The sequence below is a fragment of the Poecilia mexicana genome, unplaced genomic scaffold (genome assembly GCF_051168715.1).
Source record: "Poecilia mexicana isolate PSO_F unplaced genomic scaffold, ASM5116871v1 scaffold_7, whole genome shotgun sequence".
Taxonomy (NCBI): domain Eukaryota; kingdom Metazoa; phylum Chordata; class Actinopteri; order Cyprinodontiformes; family Poeciliidae; genus Poecilia; species Poecilia mexicana.
The window spans coordinates 13,742,629-13,758,714 of record NW_028263376.1 but is presented as its reverse complement, the minus strand read 5'-3'; the positions used below and the strand labels follow the sequence as shown (position 1 = coordinate 13,758,714).

The 16,086-nt window shown below is 41.6% G+C and overlaps 1 protein-coding gene across 3 annotated transcripts in view; it reads right to left on the bottom strand.

Moving 5' to 3' along the window:
* Positions 1-236: 236 nt before the first annotated feature.
* The window catches only part of nckap5l (NCK-associated protein 5-like), a 49,638-nt gene continuing 33,788 nt past the window's right edge, over positions 237-16,086 (bottom strand). For 2 of the 3 annotated variants that reach the window (XM_014991890.2, XM_014991891.2), the window contains exons 3-13: positions 12,871-13,014; positions 12,245-12,313; positions 12,132-12,170; positions 11,922-12,041; positions 10,476-10,568; positions 7,401-10,228; positions 6,170-6,299; positions 5,907-5,979; positions 4,686-4,964; positions 3,112-3,269; positions 237-1,986 (exon numbers count right to left, since the gene is read on the bottom strand). In XM_014991890.2, coding sequence (XP_014847376.2) covers positions 1,726-1,986; positions 3,112-3,269; positions 4,686-4,964; positions 5,907-5,979; positions 6,170-6,299; positions 7,401-10,228; positions 10,476-10,568; positions 11,922-12,041; positions 12,132-12,170; positions 12,245-12,313; positions 12,871-13,014 — 4,194 coding nt within the window. In that variant the 3' untranslated portion in view covers positions 237-1,725. Of the gene's footprint in view, positions 1,987-3,111; positions 3,270-4,685; positions 4,965-5,906; positions 5,980-6,169; positions 6,300-7,400; positions 10,229-10,475; positions 10,569-11,921; positions 12,042-12,131; positions 12,171-12,244; positions 12,314-12,870; positions 13,072-16,086 lie in introns of those variants that run through there. The other variant, XM_014991889.2, reaches the window with a different exon arrangement.

Here is a 16,086-nt window from a genome sequence, read left to right as displayed (position 1 = left end):
TTAATCCATATTAAAATATGTATTCAAAATATGTAATTATGCATTTTATGTGAACAAACGGATAGATGATGGACAGATGTAAACTGGCACAGAGGACGAAGTCTGGAAACAAATTCTATATTTTTTGTTCCATTTTTGAGAACATTGAAAATAAAGCGAAATATGTCATTGGATGCCTTTCCAGCTTGAATCTGAATCCGGCACTTTGGGGGAAAATAAAAACACTTGAAGCAAACTTAAATCAAAACACTTTTATTTAGAAAGTTGAAAAACGGCAGTAAGGATTTTCTATTTGCTAAGAAACCAACGGCGGAGATGGAGAAACGTAAAGATCAGAGCTGAATCTACTCAGCCAAATGGACTGCAGATTTCACGTAAAGATGATTTCAAATAAATAAATAATAAAAAATACATTTTCATCAGATGATGTAGCCTTTTTTCTCTCGTCTATGTTATTATTGCTGGCATATATTACCTTTAAAATGCATTATGATTCAGAAACAGACAAGTCCCTGGCTGTGAAAACAAATACCAACGTGATCAATAAAATTATTTTTTACATTAAAACATGATGATGCATGAGAAGCAACCAGAGAACACAGACATGAACATTTTTTGTTTTTTTATTATTATTTTTATTATTATTTTCTAGACGCTCCAAGTTTTGTTTTTAATCTTTTCTCAACACTCTACGGTGAAATGATGTCAAGAAGAAGAACAGTATTTCACGATGAATGAAGAGTTTTCTACCAGAATGAGAACGAAAAAACAAAACGGTTCTGAGCGACTAGCAGGAGTACGGAAGAAGATTAGGGCCGCTGGAAAAAAAAAAAAAAAGAAAAATCTGGACTTTTCTCAGAATTCAAGAATTCTGAAAAAAGTCATAATGTTGAACTTAAAAGTCAGAATTCTAAGAAAAGAAATCTGAATTCTAGACTTTCACAGAATTCTGGAACTTAAGATAAAGTTATAGAATTGAAGATTAAAGTTAAAATTCAGAGGAAAAAAAGTCAGAATCCTAGAATTCTGAGAAAAAAAAATATTTTTTTTTTCTCAGTGGCCCTTATCCTCTTCCATACAAGAGTGACAACCTCTTGTGCTGATCTTTAGCTTGGCCATGCGTTTTTTTTTTGTTTTTTTTTAAGTCTTGTATACATCAATTCAAGAGAAGTGTCCACAGTTCAGTCTGATTGTGAAAAAGTGAGCAACCTAAATTATTTTGGCTTCACGTGTTTTGGAAATCCTGAGGAGAAGAGATCGATCCGTCTTTTCCAGTTGCAACAGCTGACAGATGACAGCAAAAGCACGATTTTTTTCTTCTTTAAGGTGAGCAGCATCAGTACGGCGGCGTGTCAAGGCCAAATAGAGAGAAAACAAAAAAATTAGGAGTACATTTCAGCCAAAAACTTTGCCGGACAAAACAGATACATTTTTAGATTAATCTCAGGAAATTTCTAGAAAAGAATTTGGACATTTGAGAAAATGTTCAAGTTTTTTTTTTGTTTGTTTTTTTTTTGAAAATTCTGAGATTTTCTAGAAAACTCAGAAATTTCCAAATTTATTCTAGACAATTTCTGAGATTAATCTCAAAATTTCTGATTTTTTTTTTTTTGGTGGAAATTAACTTGTCCTTTTCATTTTCTCCATCTGCAATGGCCCCAATACGCCATTGTATTATCAGAGTGAGCAGATGGGGCCTCTGCCCCCCGCCAGCCCCCTCTGCCATCACCCTTGGCTGCCGCAGGATGACAGACTGTCGTACAGCGAGTCGCTCAGAGACTCGGGGGTTTCCAGGACCTGAGGGCGACTCGGGGAGAGCGCCTCCTCTGGCCGCTCCCTGAGCAGCTCAAGCCCCGCCTCCCGGCTCATCTCGGGGACGCTGGGCGCACGCGTCTTCCCCCTCCGGCTCAACCCGGACTGGGCCGGGACGGGCAGGCTGCCCGGGTCCACCACTCGACTGGAAGACGGGCCGCCGGCTTTCATGTTCTGAAAGAAAACATTTTATGGTCAGCTTATGTAACAGCATCAGGTGCAGGAGACAAAAGTGGAATGCAGCTGTGAATTTTTAATATTGAAGTCATTAATATTTCAGAAGGGAAGAATGTGGTTCTGTGTTTTAGCATTACATAGATTATTCACACAGTGGCAAAACGCAACACAAAGCTGCTTTTTTTTTTTTTTTTTGCCTAAGACTTAATAATCAAATTAATATTAATACTTCAGTTATAGGTTGTGGAATAATTGTGAGGAGTTAGAACTGTGTTTTTTACTCTTAAATACAATAAATGCATAAAAATAATTTGCTAAACAAATACAATAATAAAGTTTGATTATAAGTTTGTCTTGATACGTTTTAGGAAAATATACAGGAAGGATTCTGCTGCTTTGATTTTGGTAAAACTTTATGTACAATAAAGTGAAAGTGTAATAAGTTTACGCTTCAACCTAAACTTTTTTTTGCTCTATATTTTGTTGCCATTGACAGTAATTTAAATATTGTTTATCTATTTCTGTACTTGTTTGTTCTTGTATTTTTGACTTGTGTAGGGAAAATAAATAAAGATATGAAAAATATTGAAATAAAAAAATACTAGTTTCAGTGGCAGATTTTTTCCACTCATAAGAATCTTTCCATATAAATTAAATGTCTCTCAGTTTAACTACTACTTTTCTATCAACAGCTGCGTTACCATTAGCTGTATCAAAATTAGCACAACTAAATGGAAACATTTTTTATCACTAACATTAGTGGAACATCATTAAAGTTTTGCGCTCATTTGTAATGGAAAATCAGCTAAAATGAAAGAATCATTTACTTAAAACAAGCTCCTATATCTTACTGAAAAGTTATTTATCAGTTAGTTTTGTCTTATTTCTAGTCTGTTAAGATATTTGGACTAGAAACTAGGTCAAAAATAGAAATGGTAAGATTTTGTGTTTTTGCAGTGCAATATGGACATTTTGATTTTAATAAGAAAAACAGACTTAAAATAAAAGCCTCTAATGGATCAGAATAACCTTTCCATGATGCTCTGATTTATTGAGATACACTTGTACGTAACTTTTGCAGATTTATTCAAACTTTTTTTTGTTTCATGAAGGATAGCTCACCCCTCTGAACGGGGATCCAAACGTTACTGCGTCTTCCTCTTCCTCCTCTTCCTCCACGGCCAGGTAAACCTCTGCAGGTCCGGCTGGAGTCTTCAGATTGGGGAACGTCCAAGTCTTGGAGCGAGGAGAGAACACGTTTCCTCCGTGTGCCTCTTTATCTGCAGATGGAAAATAAGATGATTTAAAACCTTAAAAACTTTTGATGTGGTCAACAAAAACAAAGGCAGGGGTGTCCAAACTTTGGTAATACTTTATTTGACGGGGCGCGCATAAGGCTGGCATGACATGGCATAACATCTGTCCTGAACATGAAGGAGTCTTTATGTCATGAAGTGTCAGTCGGTAAATAATGACACTTTTAATGGACTTTTAAGGCAACTTTTAAAGCAACTTTGCATTAAAAGTGTCATTATTTACTGAATGACACTTCATGACAACATTCATAAAGACTCCTTCATGTTCAGGACAGATGTTGTTTCATGTTCATGACAGATGTTGTTTCATGTTTATGACAGATGTTGTTTCATGTTTATGACAGATGTTGTTTCATGTTTATGACAGATGTTGTTTCATGTTTATGACAGATGTTGTTTCATGTTCATGACAGATGTTGTTTCATGTTTATGACAGATGTTGTTTCATGTTTATGACAGATGTTGTTTCATGTTTATGACAGTGTCTTGTCAGTCTTATGCACACCCCATCAAATAAAGTGTTACCCAAACTTTTTGCACCAAGTGCAAAAAGTCCTACAGGTTGAAAGTCTTCAAGAGGAAAAATAATAACTTTTTTCCCCTCCAATCAAAAACACAAAACTAATATTATTATCTTTTACCTGCACAAAAAAAATATATTATTAATAGTAATATTTTTGATAAAACACAAAATCTTACCAAGTATTTCTAGTCTAGTTTCTAGTGTAAATATCTCAGCACACTTGAAATGAGACAAAACTAACTTACAATAACTTTTCAGAAGCTTGTTTTAAGTCAATATTTCCTTAATGTTATAAAGAAGCATTAGTTTCACTGGCAGATTATTTTACTTAGAAAGTGGGAAAAATAAGTGAAATAATCTGCCAATGGATCTAGTACTTTTTAAAATCAATATAAAGGATTTTTTACTTGAAACTAGATAATTTGTCTTGCTAAGATAAATGAGACTTGGCTAGATTTTGTGTTTTTGCAGTGTTTTATAAAATTTGTCTTCATGTTTGCAGTTATTTAATTTTTTGGACCATCTATTTTTGTGTATAAAATGTTTATAAAATGAGAATTTTTGTTTAAAAAACTTGTGTGAAGTCAAATATAATGAATGGGTTTATCCAAGTTTCTGAGTAAAACGTCACTGGGTGCTTGTGGCTTGACTTAATATAAAATAAAATTTAAAAAAGCACTAATAAAAAGAAAAAAATCCCTGTGTTGTACTTAACATTTTCTGTTTAAAAATCATCTCAAAACATTCTTGAACTAAAAGTCAAGGGCCACACAAAATTATTCCGAGGCCCACAAATAGCCCCCGGACCACACTTTGAACATCCCTGAGCTAAGATGAAGATTTTTTTTTTCTGGCACCTTCACGTATGACTCCGGCGGAGCTCCTCCCCTCCAGCATGGAGCAGTACTGGATGGTGGGAATCAGCTGCTTGTGCGACGTGAAGCATTCCTCCTGCGATGTCAGCTCCCGGTCCAGGGTTCGGGCCCGCCGCCCGGACCGACCCGGGGACCCGGCGGAGTGATGCTCGGCCCCCGCCCGCCCCTTGGACGGGCCCCGACCCGCGGCTCCGCTGCTGCAGTCGGGAAGAGGGAACGTGCCGATGCCGCTGTCCAGGGTGTAGGTGGAAGCACCGGAACCTGAGGAGCAAAGAGGAAGCAAAACACTTCAGGTTTGGGAATGCTTTAGGATCACACTTTACCACTAGAAAGTGTTTAAATTCCCTCTTGGATCAACCATTAATTTGGAAGTATTATGCAAAATTCAACATTTTTCACATTTTTATACTTCTACTTGGGATTCTACAGCTAATAAAAAAAATCAAGAGATTAAAATTAAGCAATAAATGTATGTTTTTCAGTGTCTGGAAAATGAGTCGTTTCTAAAAACCTCCTGAATATAACATAACAAATCAACAGGCACTGACCCTTCACCCCAGCTAAAGGCAGCCTGTTACCTAGCAACCCCAGCGGAACTCAGCCTGTCGCCTAGCAACCCAACCTGAGCTCCAGCCCATTTGGTCAGCTGGTTTTAAACCAGACAGTGAAGTCAGATCTCAATAACACTAGAAGCTTTTCTCTCATTAAAACAACTGTTCCCCTGTATTTTAAGTCGTTTTTCAGATAAAATTGGCTCTTTATTTCTGCTGGCATTGTGACTTTATTGTAGTTTTATTGCCCTAATACTATCATACAACTCACAGAAGGAATGATTGAAATAAAAGCCACTTTTTGAAATCCTTTGAGAGTTATACGACGAGCCACGCTGTAATAATGTTTGTTGTATTACCAGAATATTAGCAAATTACTAGCAGAAAGCAGATGCGATTTTTTTTCCAGAATAAACATCTTAAAATTGAAAGAAAGTTTTAATTCGAAAAAAGTTTCGTATTCAGGGTCTGACATGTCCAGTTCAGTTTGTGTGATTCTTTCTTTGAAATGGACACATTGCTTACATGATCATTTTGAAATCCTGCTGCTGATAAGAATTTGATGCTAATGAGCTGGAAGATGAAGTAAAATCATCACAGACGTCATAAACATTTGAAAAAACACCTTGAAACTCCTGCACATGTCTCTTACCTGCAAAGTGCTGAGAGTGAACTGAATCTGCGAGGTTTTCATCTGATGTGATCTTGCTGATTCTGTCTGATCCCTGCATGAAAAAAACAAGAACCAAGAAAGCTGTGAACACCTGAGAGACAAACCGCACGAATCTAAGGCCAAATACGGACTTTAAAGCTGAAATCATGTAAACAGGTTTTCTTTTTGATGATGTGATCAAAGTTCTGGATGCTTATTTTTACCAAGTGTCAGTCTAAGCTAAAAATGAAGAATAAAGGAACCTTCTCCATGTCGTCATGACTGGTGGTGTGACTGATGACGCTGGTCTGCTGAGTGAAAACCGGCTTGGAGGTCTTACAGTCGAACGAGAGGCGGCGCTGCGGCAGACTGATCACTTCCTTCCCATCCACTCTACATTCATCAACCACAAAATGAAGTTAGCAGACCTTTCAGAGGCTACACGTATATTTATGCATTCTGAAGCCTGCAGTTAGATAAAAGGCTGCAAAACATTTTATGATCTACCTCAGGGATTCGCAGAAGGAGGAAGGCCTCAGTAATTATTACAGTTTCCACACCTCGATTGCATACATTAAGATCCCAAAACTTTACTGTTACTAGATTTCGGTTATTTGCTTTTAATCAGCCGTCAAATTGAAGATGTAGAGACTCTGTTTCCATTTTGCTCACTGAGTTATTTTTAAGACTAACCCAGTTTAAACTCATGTTGGGTTATTATAATGGACCACAGACCAACACTGTCTCCAGTGTGAATAACTGCAGCTGTCTATGTAAATAACTGCCTAATGCAAATGTGATGGTGGATTAAAATATGATTCATGTGAACCGCTGTGAAATGTCTGCTCCTTTAAAACGGCAGGAACCTGATGGAGCTGCATGAACGTTTTTAATGTCCACACAGAAACCTGGGCTAGGAACCGTACAGAGATACAACAGGAACCAGACTTTTACATGCACCAAATAAAAAGACAAACACATTTTTTTCTCATTGTGAAGTTAAATTTGACCAAAGCTGTCTTGTTTTAGGTCCGTTAGAACTACTCAAATTATTTCTATTTGCAAAATGCCAGAAAACTAGTTGAGATCATTTTTTAGAGATTTTTTTGTAACTTTACTTGAAATCAAAAGTTTTACATACATTTGTTTGGTATCAAGCATAACTGTCTTTTAGACTGTATGACTTGGGTTAACGCTTTCTACAAAATGTTCTTGCAAAGTTTTCTGGGATTTAGGAAATAGAAATAATTTGGGTAATTCTTATGGACCTAAAACAAGAGAGGTATAACTTCAGACGGTGAGAAAAAATGAGTATATGTCTTTTTATTCAGTGAATGTAAATATCTGGTTTAAGCTGTGTGAGTCTAGAGGTGACCACAACATAAAGGCTGGAGGTGGTGGACTTTGGAAAGTTGCTTTTTTCCCAGTGAGACGATAAAGGCCATTCCCCAGACTGCTGAGCCTCGTTTCTGAGGTCCTGTTCTGAAGCCTCACCTGTTAAGCAGCTGTTGCATGAAGTTGTCAGAGCGCCCCCCTCTGTACATCACAGCCAGCTGTCCCTGAGCTTGGTCCATCACCACCTCACAGGAGTGGCCCCTGCCGGACCTCTCCACGTAGGCCCTCTCCTCCTCCAGGGCCCTCCTCAGGCCCTCAGCCTTCTCCATCAGAGTCGAGATGTTCAGACCTTCCACGCCTTCTTTGCATCTACTGGCCATTTTGGAGTCTCTGCCCACTGAGGGGATGTTTATCTTCCACTCCTTCTTCTCGTCTTTTGCCTTGGTGGCGTCCGTTTTGCGGCTCAGCGCGGGCAGCTTGCTCTTCTTCAGGCCGAACCAGCTGGCGATGCCGTTTGAGGCTTTCTGCTTGACTTCACTGCTCTGCCCCCCGCGGTCCTGCTCCTGAAGCTTTAGGACGTTCTCCTCGATCCCCTTCATCACTTTTTGCTCAATAGCAGATTGTGGAGTGGGAGCCGGCTGAAACGGCTTCTCCGCCTCAGTTGGGGGTCTCGGAGGAGGAGGTGGGAGGCTGTCGCCATACATTGGATTCTTCTTTCCTTTCCCGCTGATTTTTGTCCTCTCCTCTGACTTCGATGAGTAACGCGGCGTTTCCGAAGGCTTCCCGCCCCGGTGGACAGATACGCCTTGGCAAGGTTTGGAAGGCGACTTCGGGGGGATTTTGTTAGGACTGTTGCTACTCTGGGGGCCACTTTTGACATTGTAAGCCAGATTCAGGGAGCCAGGACACTTGATGTTGTTGCGTAGAACCTGGGGAGCATCTGTGTTGGGGGATGGTAACCCAATTTTGCTCTTGGAGCCCTCAAGTTTGGGAACGCACAGTTCTTGTTTACCTGATTGAGATTTCCCGGTCTGTTCGTACATCTGAGATGGACCCGGATACTTCAGACCAACACTGTTACTTTTAGGTTTACTATCTAAAGAGTCTTGGTACTTTGAATGCCTCTGCTCCTCTTTATGGACCTCTGAGGATCTCTCTGCCATCTTGCTTCTCTCCTCTCCAGGCGCGCCCTCAGTCACTGCGTCAACAGGCCTGATTTGTAAATCCTCAGAACTCCTTAGCTTGCCCAGTGCCGCCAGTCTGTCTTTGAAAGCGTGGTGACTGGAGTCAGCCTGGGATCTACCCGCCCCAGAGCTAGGCCTTTTGGGGATGGATGAGGAGTCGCTTCTTCGGACCGGAGGCGGCGGAGGCTGAGAGACTTCCCTTACGTTCATCTCATGTTTGTCTCTTACTCTTGGGTAGCTTGCTTGGCTCTGAGCTTTGTTGAGGGCGGCTGTGTTGGGTAAACTGTGATGGTTGACCCATACTGGACTGTCTGAATCCTCTTCGTCATCAGACGTCGACTCCGACGTAGACGAAGATGACTGCTTTCGCTGAGGAGAAGGATTCAGGACACTTTCTGGTAAAGACTTAACAAGCTTCCTCTCACCACCGTTTGCCTTTGCTTGAGATGGAATAGTGCTTCTTTTCTCAAGACCCTGGGTTGGCTCTTCTTCTCTGGTGGCGGACATTTCCAAGACATTTTCATAATGGGGAACCTTTTGGGAAGCCCTGGGTGAACCCATGGACGCAGCAGATGGATTTCCCAACTTTGAGCTGTCACTGGTTTTTGGTGCAGAGAGACTGCTGTAGCTTATTTCCTTAGGAGGCAGAGAGCAGACATCTTCAGGCTGTGGAGGGGAGGTCGGTGCCGAGTGCGTAGCAGGGTAGGACTCGGACCTGGACGGTGGGGGTGGGGGCTGCTTGCACCTCTCCGTGGTGGTGGCTCTGCGGGAAGGAACCGGAGAGTGGTACACCTCGTAGTTGTTGGTGCGACATGGGATTCTGGAGTTGCGTGTGAGCTGTGGGCTCAGACGAACTGCCGTGGTTGGTGGCTGGGCCTTGTCCCCTATTGATGGGATCTTCAGGAACTTGAGCAGCTTGGACGGGGAGTTGATGGCCGCAGCTTTGACATCATTGAGGCAAGAAGGGCTCGGACTGACGGATGCACCGGCTCGGACTGAGGAAGCTTCCTGGTCTGTGAGGTCTCTCTCGGGGATAGTGGAGGGGTCATTCAGCGCGGTGCTGGACGAATGCCCCAAGCCGTTGTGAATGCTGCTGCTTGTATCCGGATCACAGTGAGTGATCTGTACGCTCTCCTCTACAGAACTGGGCAGATTGGAGGTGCCACAGAAACCAGTCTGCTCCTCAGAAACACCACTTTCAGAGCTGTCCTGTTCCACTCTGGCCACCTCCAGAGCCTGAGCTGTCTCTGTGGCTGAGTGGGCGGAGGTGCCTACTGGCTGCTGGTGGACCTTGTTGACGGCACATTGCTTGGACTCTCCTGCTCGGGTCTTACTGTGACATTCACTCATTGTGGCTGCAGGAGCATGACTCTGGGCGGAGGAGCTGGCTTTTGATGGACTACAGACATGGTTGCATGGCTTCGGAGCGCTGTCCGGACTCCTTTTGCAGTGTAAACAGCACGTGCTCGCTCCCTCACACTTCACCGCGCCGTCGCCGTTGACGTGCTGGTGTGCGTCAGCGTCGCTGCAGGAGCAGTGACAGTGTGTGTGGTGGGACTTGCACTGGACCGGGTGGGGGTCTGCGGTGGCAAGAACAGCCTCTGTTGACATCAGCACCTGGCTGTAGTCGCAGAAAGACAAGCTCGTGGTGGACGGGTGGAACTTCAGGGGGTCCGTCTCCTCCATTTTGCGCAGTACTTCCAGGATGTGCGCTTTCTTCTTGAAGAATGGAGACAGGGCCTCCATGGAGGCGGCGGGTCCACGGGGGCCCGGGGAGGCATGTTGTGTGCGGAAGCCATTTCCCTTTTGAAAGAAGGAGATTAAGATCAAAAGTGTATTCAGTGTGGACACCTAAACAAATTGAACAATTCAGTTCATGAAGACCTTTGAGTGCATGCGTACAGGAAATGACTGAGAACGAGATTAGCAGCCTCAGCTAAAAACAGAGCAAAGGTCAGAATTCAACACGCCCACAGGTGGGGTTTGTAGACCCACCGTTTTCTCCTCAGTGTCTGTTAAAACTCTACATGCTTGGCTCTTTAATAGTCACCTTGGCTTGTGCTTCAGTCTGGGCCGGCTCCACCTGTTTGGCCGAGTCATTGTGCAGCTGTGCATTGTAGTCTGGGAGGGGTCCTGCCTGGACCTGCAACAGGAGAATCACAGGGCAATTAGAAAGACAGCACATACCCCACAGGCCATTAGATACACACAAAACAATGAGACGGTTCAGTTTGGTAACTGTAGGAACAAAATGAGACCCGGGTGATTCGCCCGAGATTCATCACTGTGTCAGGGAAAAAGCTTTAGACATTCAGACAACTCATCGGTGATTACATCTGATTTATGGTGTGTGATTTTACAATATTTAACAAACTTCTCACTCAAGAAATACTATTAGTTGCCACAACTACACAGATGATGATAATACACTGCTCTACATTACGATGTCACTCCAAACCCGTCCGAGTACCAAACACAAGCTTAGAACCAATCAAAGTGAGGATGTGCCTTAACTTCCTCCAGCTAAACAGATACAAAACTTACATTATTAACTTTGGACCTAAAGAGGAGCGATCCAGAGTCAGCACACAGCTCCAGTTATTACAAATACAAACTAAAGATCAGGCCTGAAATCTGGGAGCAGTGATGAACTCTGACCTGAACCCTCAGAGCCACATAAAGACAGTTACAAAGCCGGCCTTCTGTCACCTGAAGAACACTTCCAGGTTTACAGAATTAATGTCCCAGCAAGATCTAGAGAAACTCATGTGTTTATCTTTAGTTGAATTGATTACTGCATCAGTGTCTAAAAGGTCAATCAGACAGCTAGAGGTCTTACTCTGGATCCCTGTAGATCAGAGAATAGACCTTAAAATGATTCTGTACTGAACGGCTTAGCACTAAAATGCATTTGCTGCTGTTGTATCAACCTTCCAGACCTCTCAGGTCTTCTGGTTCTGGTCTGTTTTACCTTCCAGAACCAGAACCAAACATGGAGAAGTAGCATTCAGCTTCTACGCACCATAAATCTGGAAAAAACTTCCAGAGAACTGCAAAATTGCAGAAACACCGACTTCCTTTAAATCAAGACTAAAAAGGCACTTGTTTTTTATTTTTGCTGTATATTTGATAATGATTCTGATTGCAGTATTTTAAATGTAATGCTTATTGATTGTTTCAGAATTGATGACTGTGCTATCTTTTTATGATGTAAAGGACTCTCAGCTGCCCTGCTGATGAAATGTCCTGACTTGACTTCATTCATTTTAAATATTTTTTGGGATAGAAATAAGTAAAAATGTAATAACTTTATGCACTAATAGATATTCAGGAATGACAGGTGAGCATCTTCCATACCTGACAATGATATCAAATCTAGTACAGATATACAGAGGCGATCATTTCAGTTCAAATTCAAATACCTGCAACAAACATCTCAAGTTTTTCTTTTGCATTTTCCGTGAAAGTTGTTGCGTGGAGCTGTGGTCTGAGCTACCTGGTAGTGAGTGGTGGGATGGTTGGGCAGCTTCTGCTGGAAGAGCTCACAGAGCGCGCGGTTCTGTCTCTCCAGGTCAAACACCAACATCTTCAGCTTGATGCACTCCTCCCGCAGATCCTGCTCAGAGTCGGATCAGAGCGACTTTCTGTTTAATCCAGGGGTCAAAGGGCAGATTTAGATTCAAGACAAACTGAAGTTTGGCATTACCTTCTGATTAAGCAGAGCTTGGACCACATGATTGGCCACCTGTTAATGAAGCAGAAAATCATCACAGAGTTACTCTGCGCTTTGTGAACGATTCATTCCCGACATGGACTCACCTCATCTAAGCAACGTTCATAAGCTTCCCTCTGGCTCTCATTCGCCAACATCAGAGCAGAGTTCTCCGCCTGCAAATAGACGGGCAACGGGTGAAAGTCAGATGTTTATAGAGAAACACTAAAACTACAGGACCAGACGATGGCGGTGGGCATTTATTGTATCGATTATCATTTATCATGATAGAGATTTTGATTTATTGTTGTCACAATAAACTACAACTAACTTTAAACCCCCCAAAATGTCCGAATTGTTAATTTAACAATTTTTTTCCAGTTTGTTCAATAAAAGTAACAATAAATTTGAAAATATGATTAAATGCAGTTATGATACAGGATTTAATTATACAAATCACACTTCTTTATCTGCCTGGTGTCTTAAAAAAGACACAAGAAAATTGTTCTTATTGTCACTTTCATTATCACAATAATACTAGAAATTATGGTAAAACTAAGTCCCTGTCACCCACCTCTACAAGATCATGATTTGTCAGGAAAAACCAAAATATTTATAAACATACCAATGTAAAAACTTTCTCATCCCCTCTAGGGGGCGCCACAGCAGATCATCTGACTCCAACCCCAACATCCTCATCTGGTTCTGTGTATAAGAGGTCTTATTAACTCACCTCCAGCTCTCGGAGTCGGTCCATGAGCTCGCTGCTGTTGTCCTCCAGGTAGGACTCCACGTCTCCTTCCTCGCCCTCCTCTTCCTCAGAACCAAAATCCTCATCACACGTTCTCTGTTCTGCCTCATCCGACATTGTTCTCATCTGCAACAAAGAGAGGGATTCTGCTGCCATCACTGCTGCCATCTTTATGCTAAACTAAAGGGAAAGCTACTTTTGGACATGAGCAAACAAAAGCAAAACAGTAAAATAAAGACTTAAGTGTTCAGTAGGATAGAGACTATTTCTGAGGTTTGCGAATAAACTTGTCTTGAATTTCTAAGCTTTGTTCTGTGCAGCAAAAGCTTTCTGACATTTTAAACTAAGTATGATTAGCTTTTAAGCTAGTAAGTTACTGTTTGGTCCTCCTGGAAAGCAGAGGGCGCCAAGGATTGCTCCAATTCTCTCTCTCACACACACACACAAACAAGTGAAAGCTTCAAATTTGTAGTTCAAAGTGTAACTAAATTCCCTGTGAAAGCAAAACGACGCCCAAAGCAAAATTTAGAAAAATCCCACCAAAAGTGGGTGTGGCCAAGATACGCTGAGGGGCGTGGCCAATATACGCTGAGGGGCGTGGCCAAGATACGCTGACGGGCGTGGCCAAGTGTGGGGATGTGTTCAGGTCAAGAGTGGCCAACTTAGCATTTTTATCTCTATATTTAAAAAATTTAAGATACTTTCTAGCAAATGTTTTTTTCAAAAAGTGGAAAATCTGGAGACTTTTCTCATTCCACTCCATGTGCAAATGAATCACACGTGTAAAGCTGAGAAACTTTATCAGTGTGTCTGAATGAGAGTCCTTGTACCAGAACGTGGGACTGTGAGGTAGACATGAATCAAGCTGTACCGTTTGTAACCAATAGGAAAATTCCACTGCAGAGGCCAAGATTCAACCCATAGAGGGCAGCACTGGGACTACTTAAAGCCAAATATCACAGAATTAAACACATTTTCACAAAAATGTCACAATTTGTACAGAAATACAAAAACAGCACCTTCTAAATACCAGTTTAGATAGCTTAATGCAAAAAAAATTATTTGGGGTTTTGTTACTCTTTAATAATAAAGCCATTTTTAAATTTAGTTTTAAACTGGCCAATTTATTTTGCATTTAAGATCTACTAGTGGTCGTTCGGAGTTAACTCCTCAAAGTGTGAGTGGTTTACAGTCAAATCTGTTTCTTCTGCACTTGTGTATACACTGAAATCACATTTCAAAGAAACTAATTGTAAATAAATCTTTATAAATTTCATTTTACAGTTGCACGGAAACAAAACCAATTTAACTTTGACAACAGTTTTGAAAGTTTCGTACCAGACAGGACCGTCTCTATAATCACGTAAATATTTTTAGATCACCAGATTTTAATATCAGACAAAGATAACCAGAGTAAATAGAAATTGCAGGTTTCAAAGGATGAAAACTGAGCCCAGACCTAATAACTGGTTGCGCCGCCCTTGGTGGGAACAACCGCTAACAAGCGTTTATTATAACTGGTCATTATCTTTTACACCCTGCGGATGGATTTTGGCCCACTCTCCTTTACAAAAATGTTTTAATTCAGCCCAAAAGGAAGGTTTTCAGGCAGGAAATATCCATGTAAGGTCACAATGCTTCATCTCAATTGGATTCTAGGATTTAAATCCAGACTTTGACTAGGCCACAGTGGATTAGAAGTGTAAATACAAGACACATTTTTGAGGATTTAGTCAGGAGTAAACCGCTCTAGGGATGTTTTGGTTAGATGTCTGTGAAGCACATTCCAATAATCCAGACGAGACAAAACAAAAGTATGGATTCAGATTTCTATCTCAGAATGGGAGAAAACAGGTAAAGCTGGAGACGTTTCACAAAAAACCAGGAATCAAACCAGGGATTTGACATGATTCCCAAAATGAAACCCAAGTCAAAGGTTATTCCAAAGTTTCTAACAGAAACCAAGAGACAGAAGAATCTTCTTTATCTTTACAGTTATTAGTTTTCTTTGTGCAAAAATAATAATTTTAGATTTTTGTCATTTTAATTGAAGAAAACTCATTCAGCTAATGGTTATCAGAAGTTAGCCAAGACAAGAGAAGAAGATGGTGAACAACATCAGAATCTTCTTCTGAATTATTCATCTTTCCAGAGAATTTGTAGCATTTTCAGAATATAAATACAAACTTTTATCTTGAAATGAGGACGAAGGTCAACCTCGAAATACGGACAGATGGAAGAAAGGAGGAATGTTTGGTTGGACGTTGGGAATAATGTCCATTTTATTTTCATTTTCCCCATTTATTCAGACCTGAAACACACTTGGTTTAACACTGGTATCCAACATGGTTCTAAAGCAAAACCACGTTGTGGAAAAACATTTGCAGTCATCCCAGATCGGTTTATTGTTTCAAACGCTGCTGCTGCTGTAGTAAACTTCCTCCATCCGTTTCCCTGAGCAAACCAAAACAGAGACTGACCAACCTGCCTCTGCTGCTGTCTTCACCGTGTAACCCGTCTAATCCACACACACACACACACACACACACTGACTGTGTGCAGAGATAAGCCTTCCTGTCCGTTTCCTCCAGAGATCAGGCAGCACCAGCAGCGCCACACCAAGCGGACCGGCTGCCCGAGTCTGAGAGTGCGCCACGCTGCAGGGCTGAGCGCCAGGCGGGGATCCAGGTGAACCTCTGAGTGAGTGTGTGTTTGGGAAAAGAAGGTGTGTCGATCCAACCGACACATCCTGAGGAGTCATTAGAGCGGATAAGACTTGCCTGGTTCTGTGGCTGGAGGCCAGGAAGAAACTGGCACAGTTTCCAGTTTTCCTGACGGTCACACAGGCTGCCACGATGAAAGCATTAAAGCAGTAGCATTGATCATTTAATGACATTAAGAGCTGAGTGCAGGTAAATCATTTGTTGTTTTATCTTCCATTAAACCTGATTTCTGCCTGGATGTTGGCCCTGAACAGAGAGTCACCCGGTTAAACCGGGTTGCATGTTCCTTCCTCACCAGGAGCACACGACGGTTTATTTAACCTCACTCCCACACACACTGCTGCTGTAGGAATCTGGGTTAATCCTCGGATCAAAGACGCTCCAAAGAAACGCTTCATTCACTCCGATCGATTCGGGTTCTTATAAACCGGTTTCAGCAAAAGCACATAAATAATTTTCCAAATTTATCCTGTTT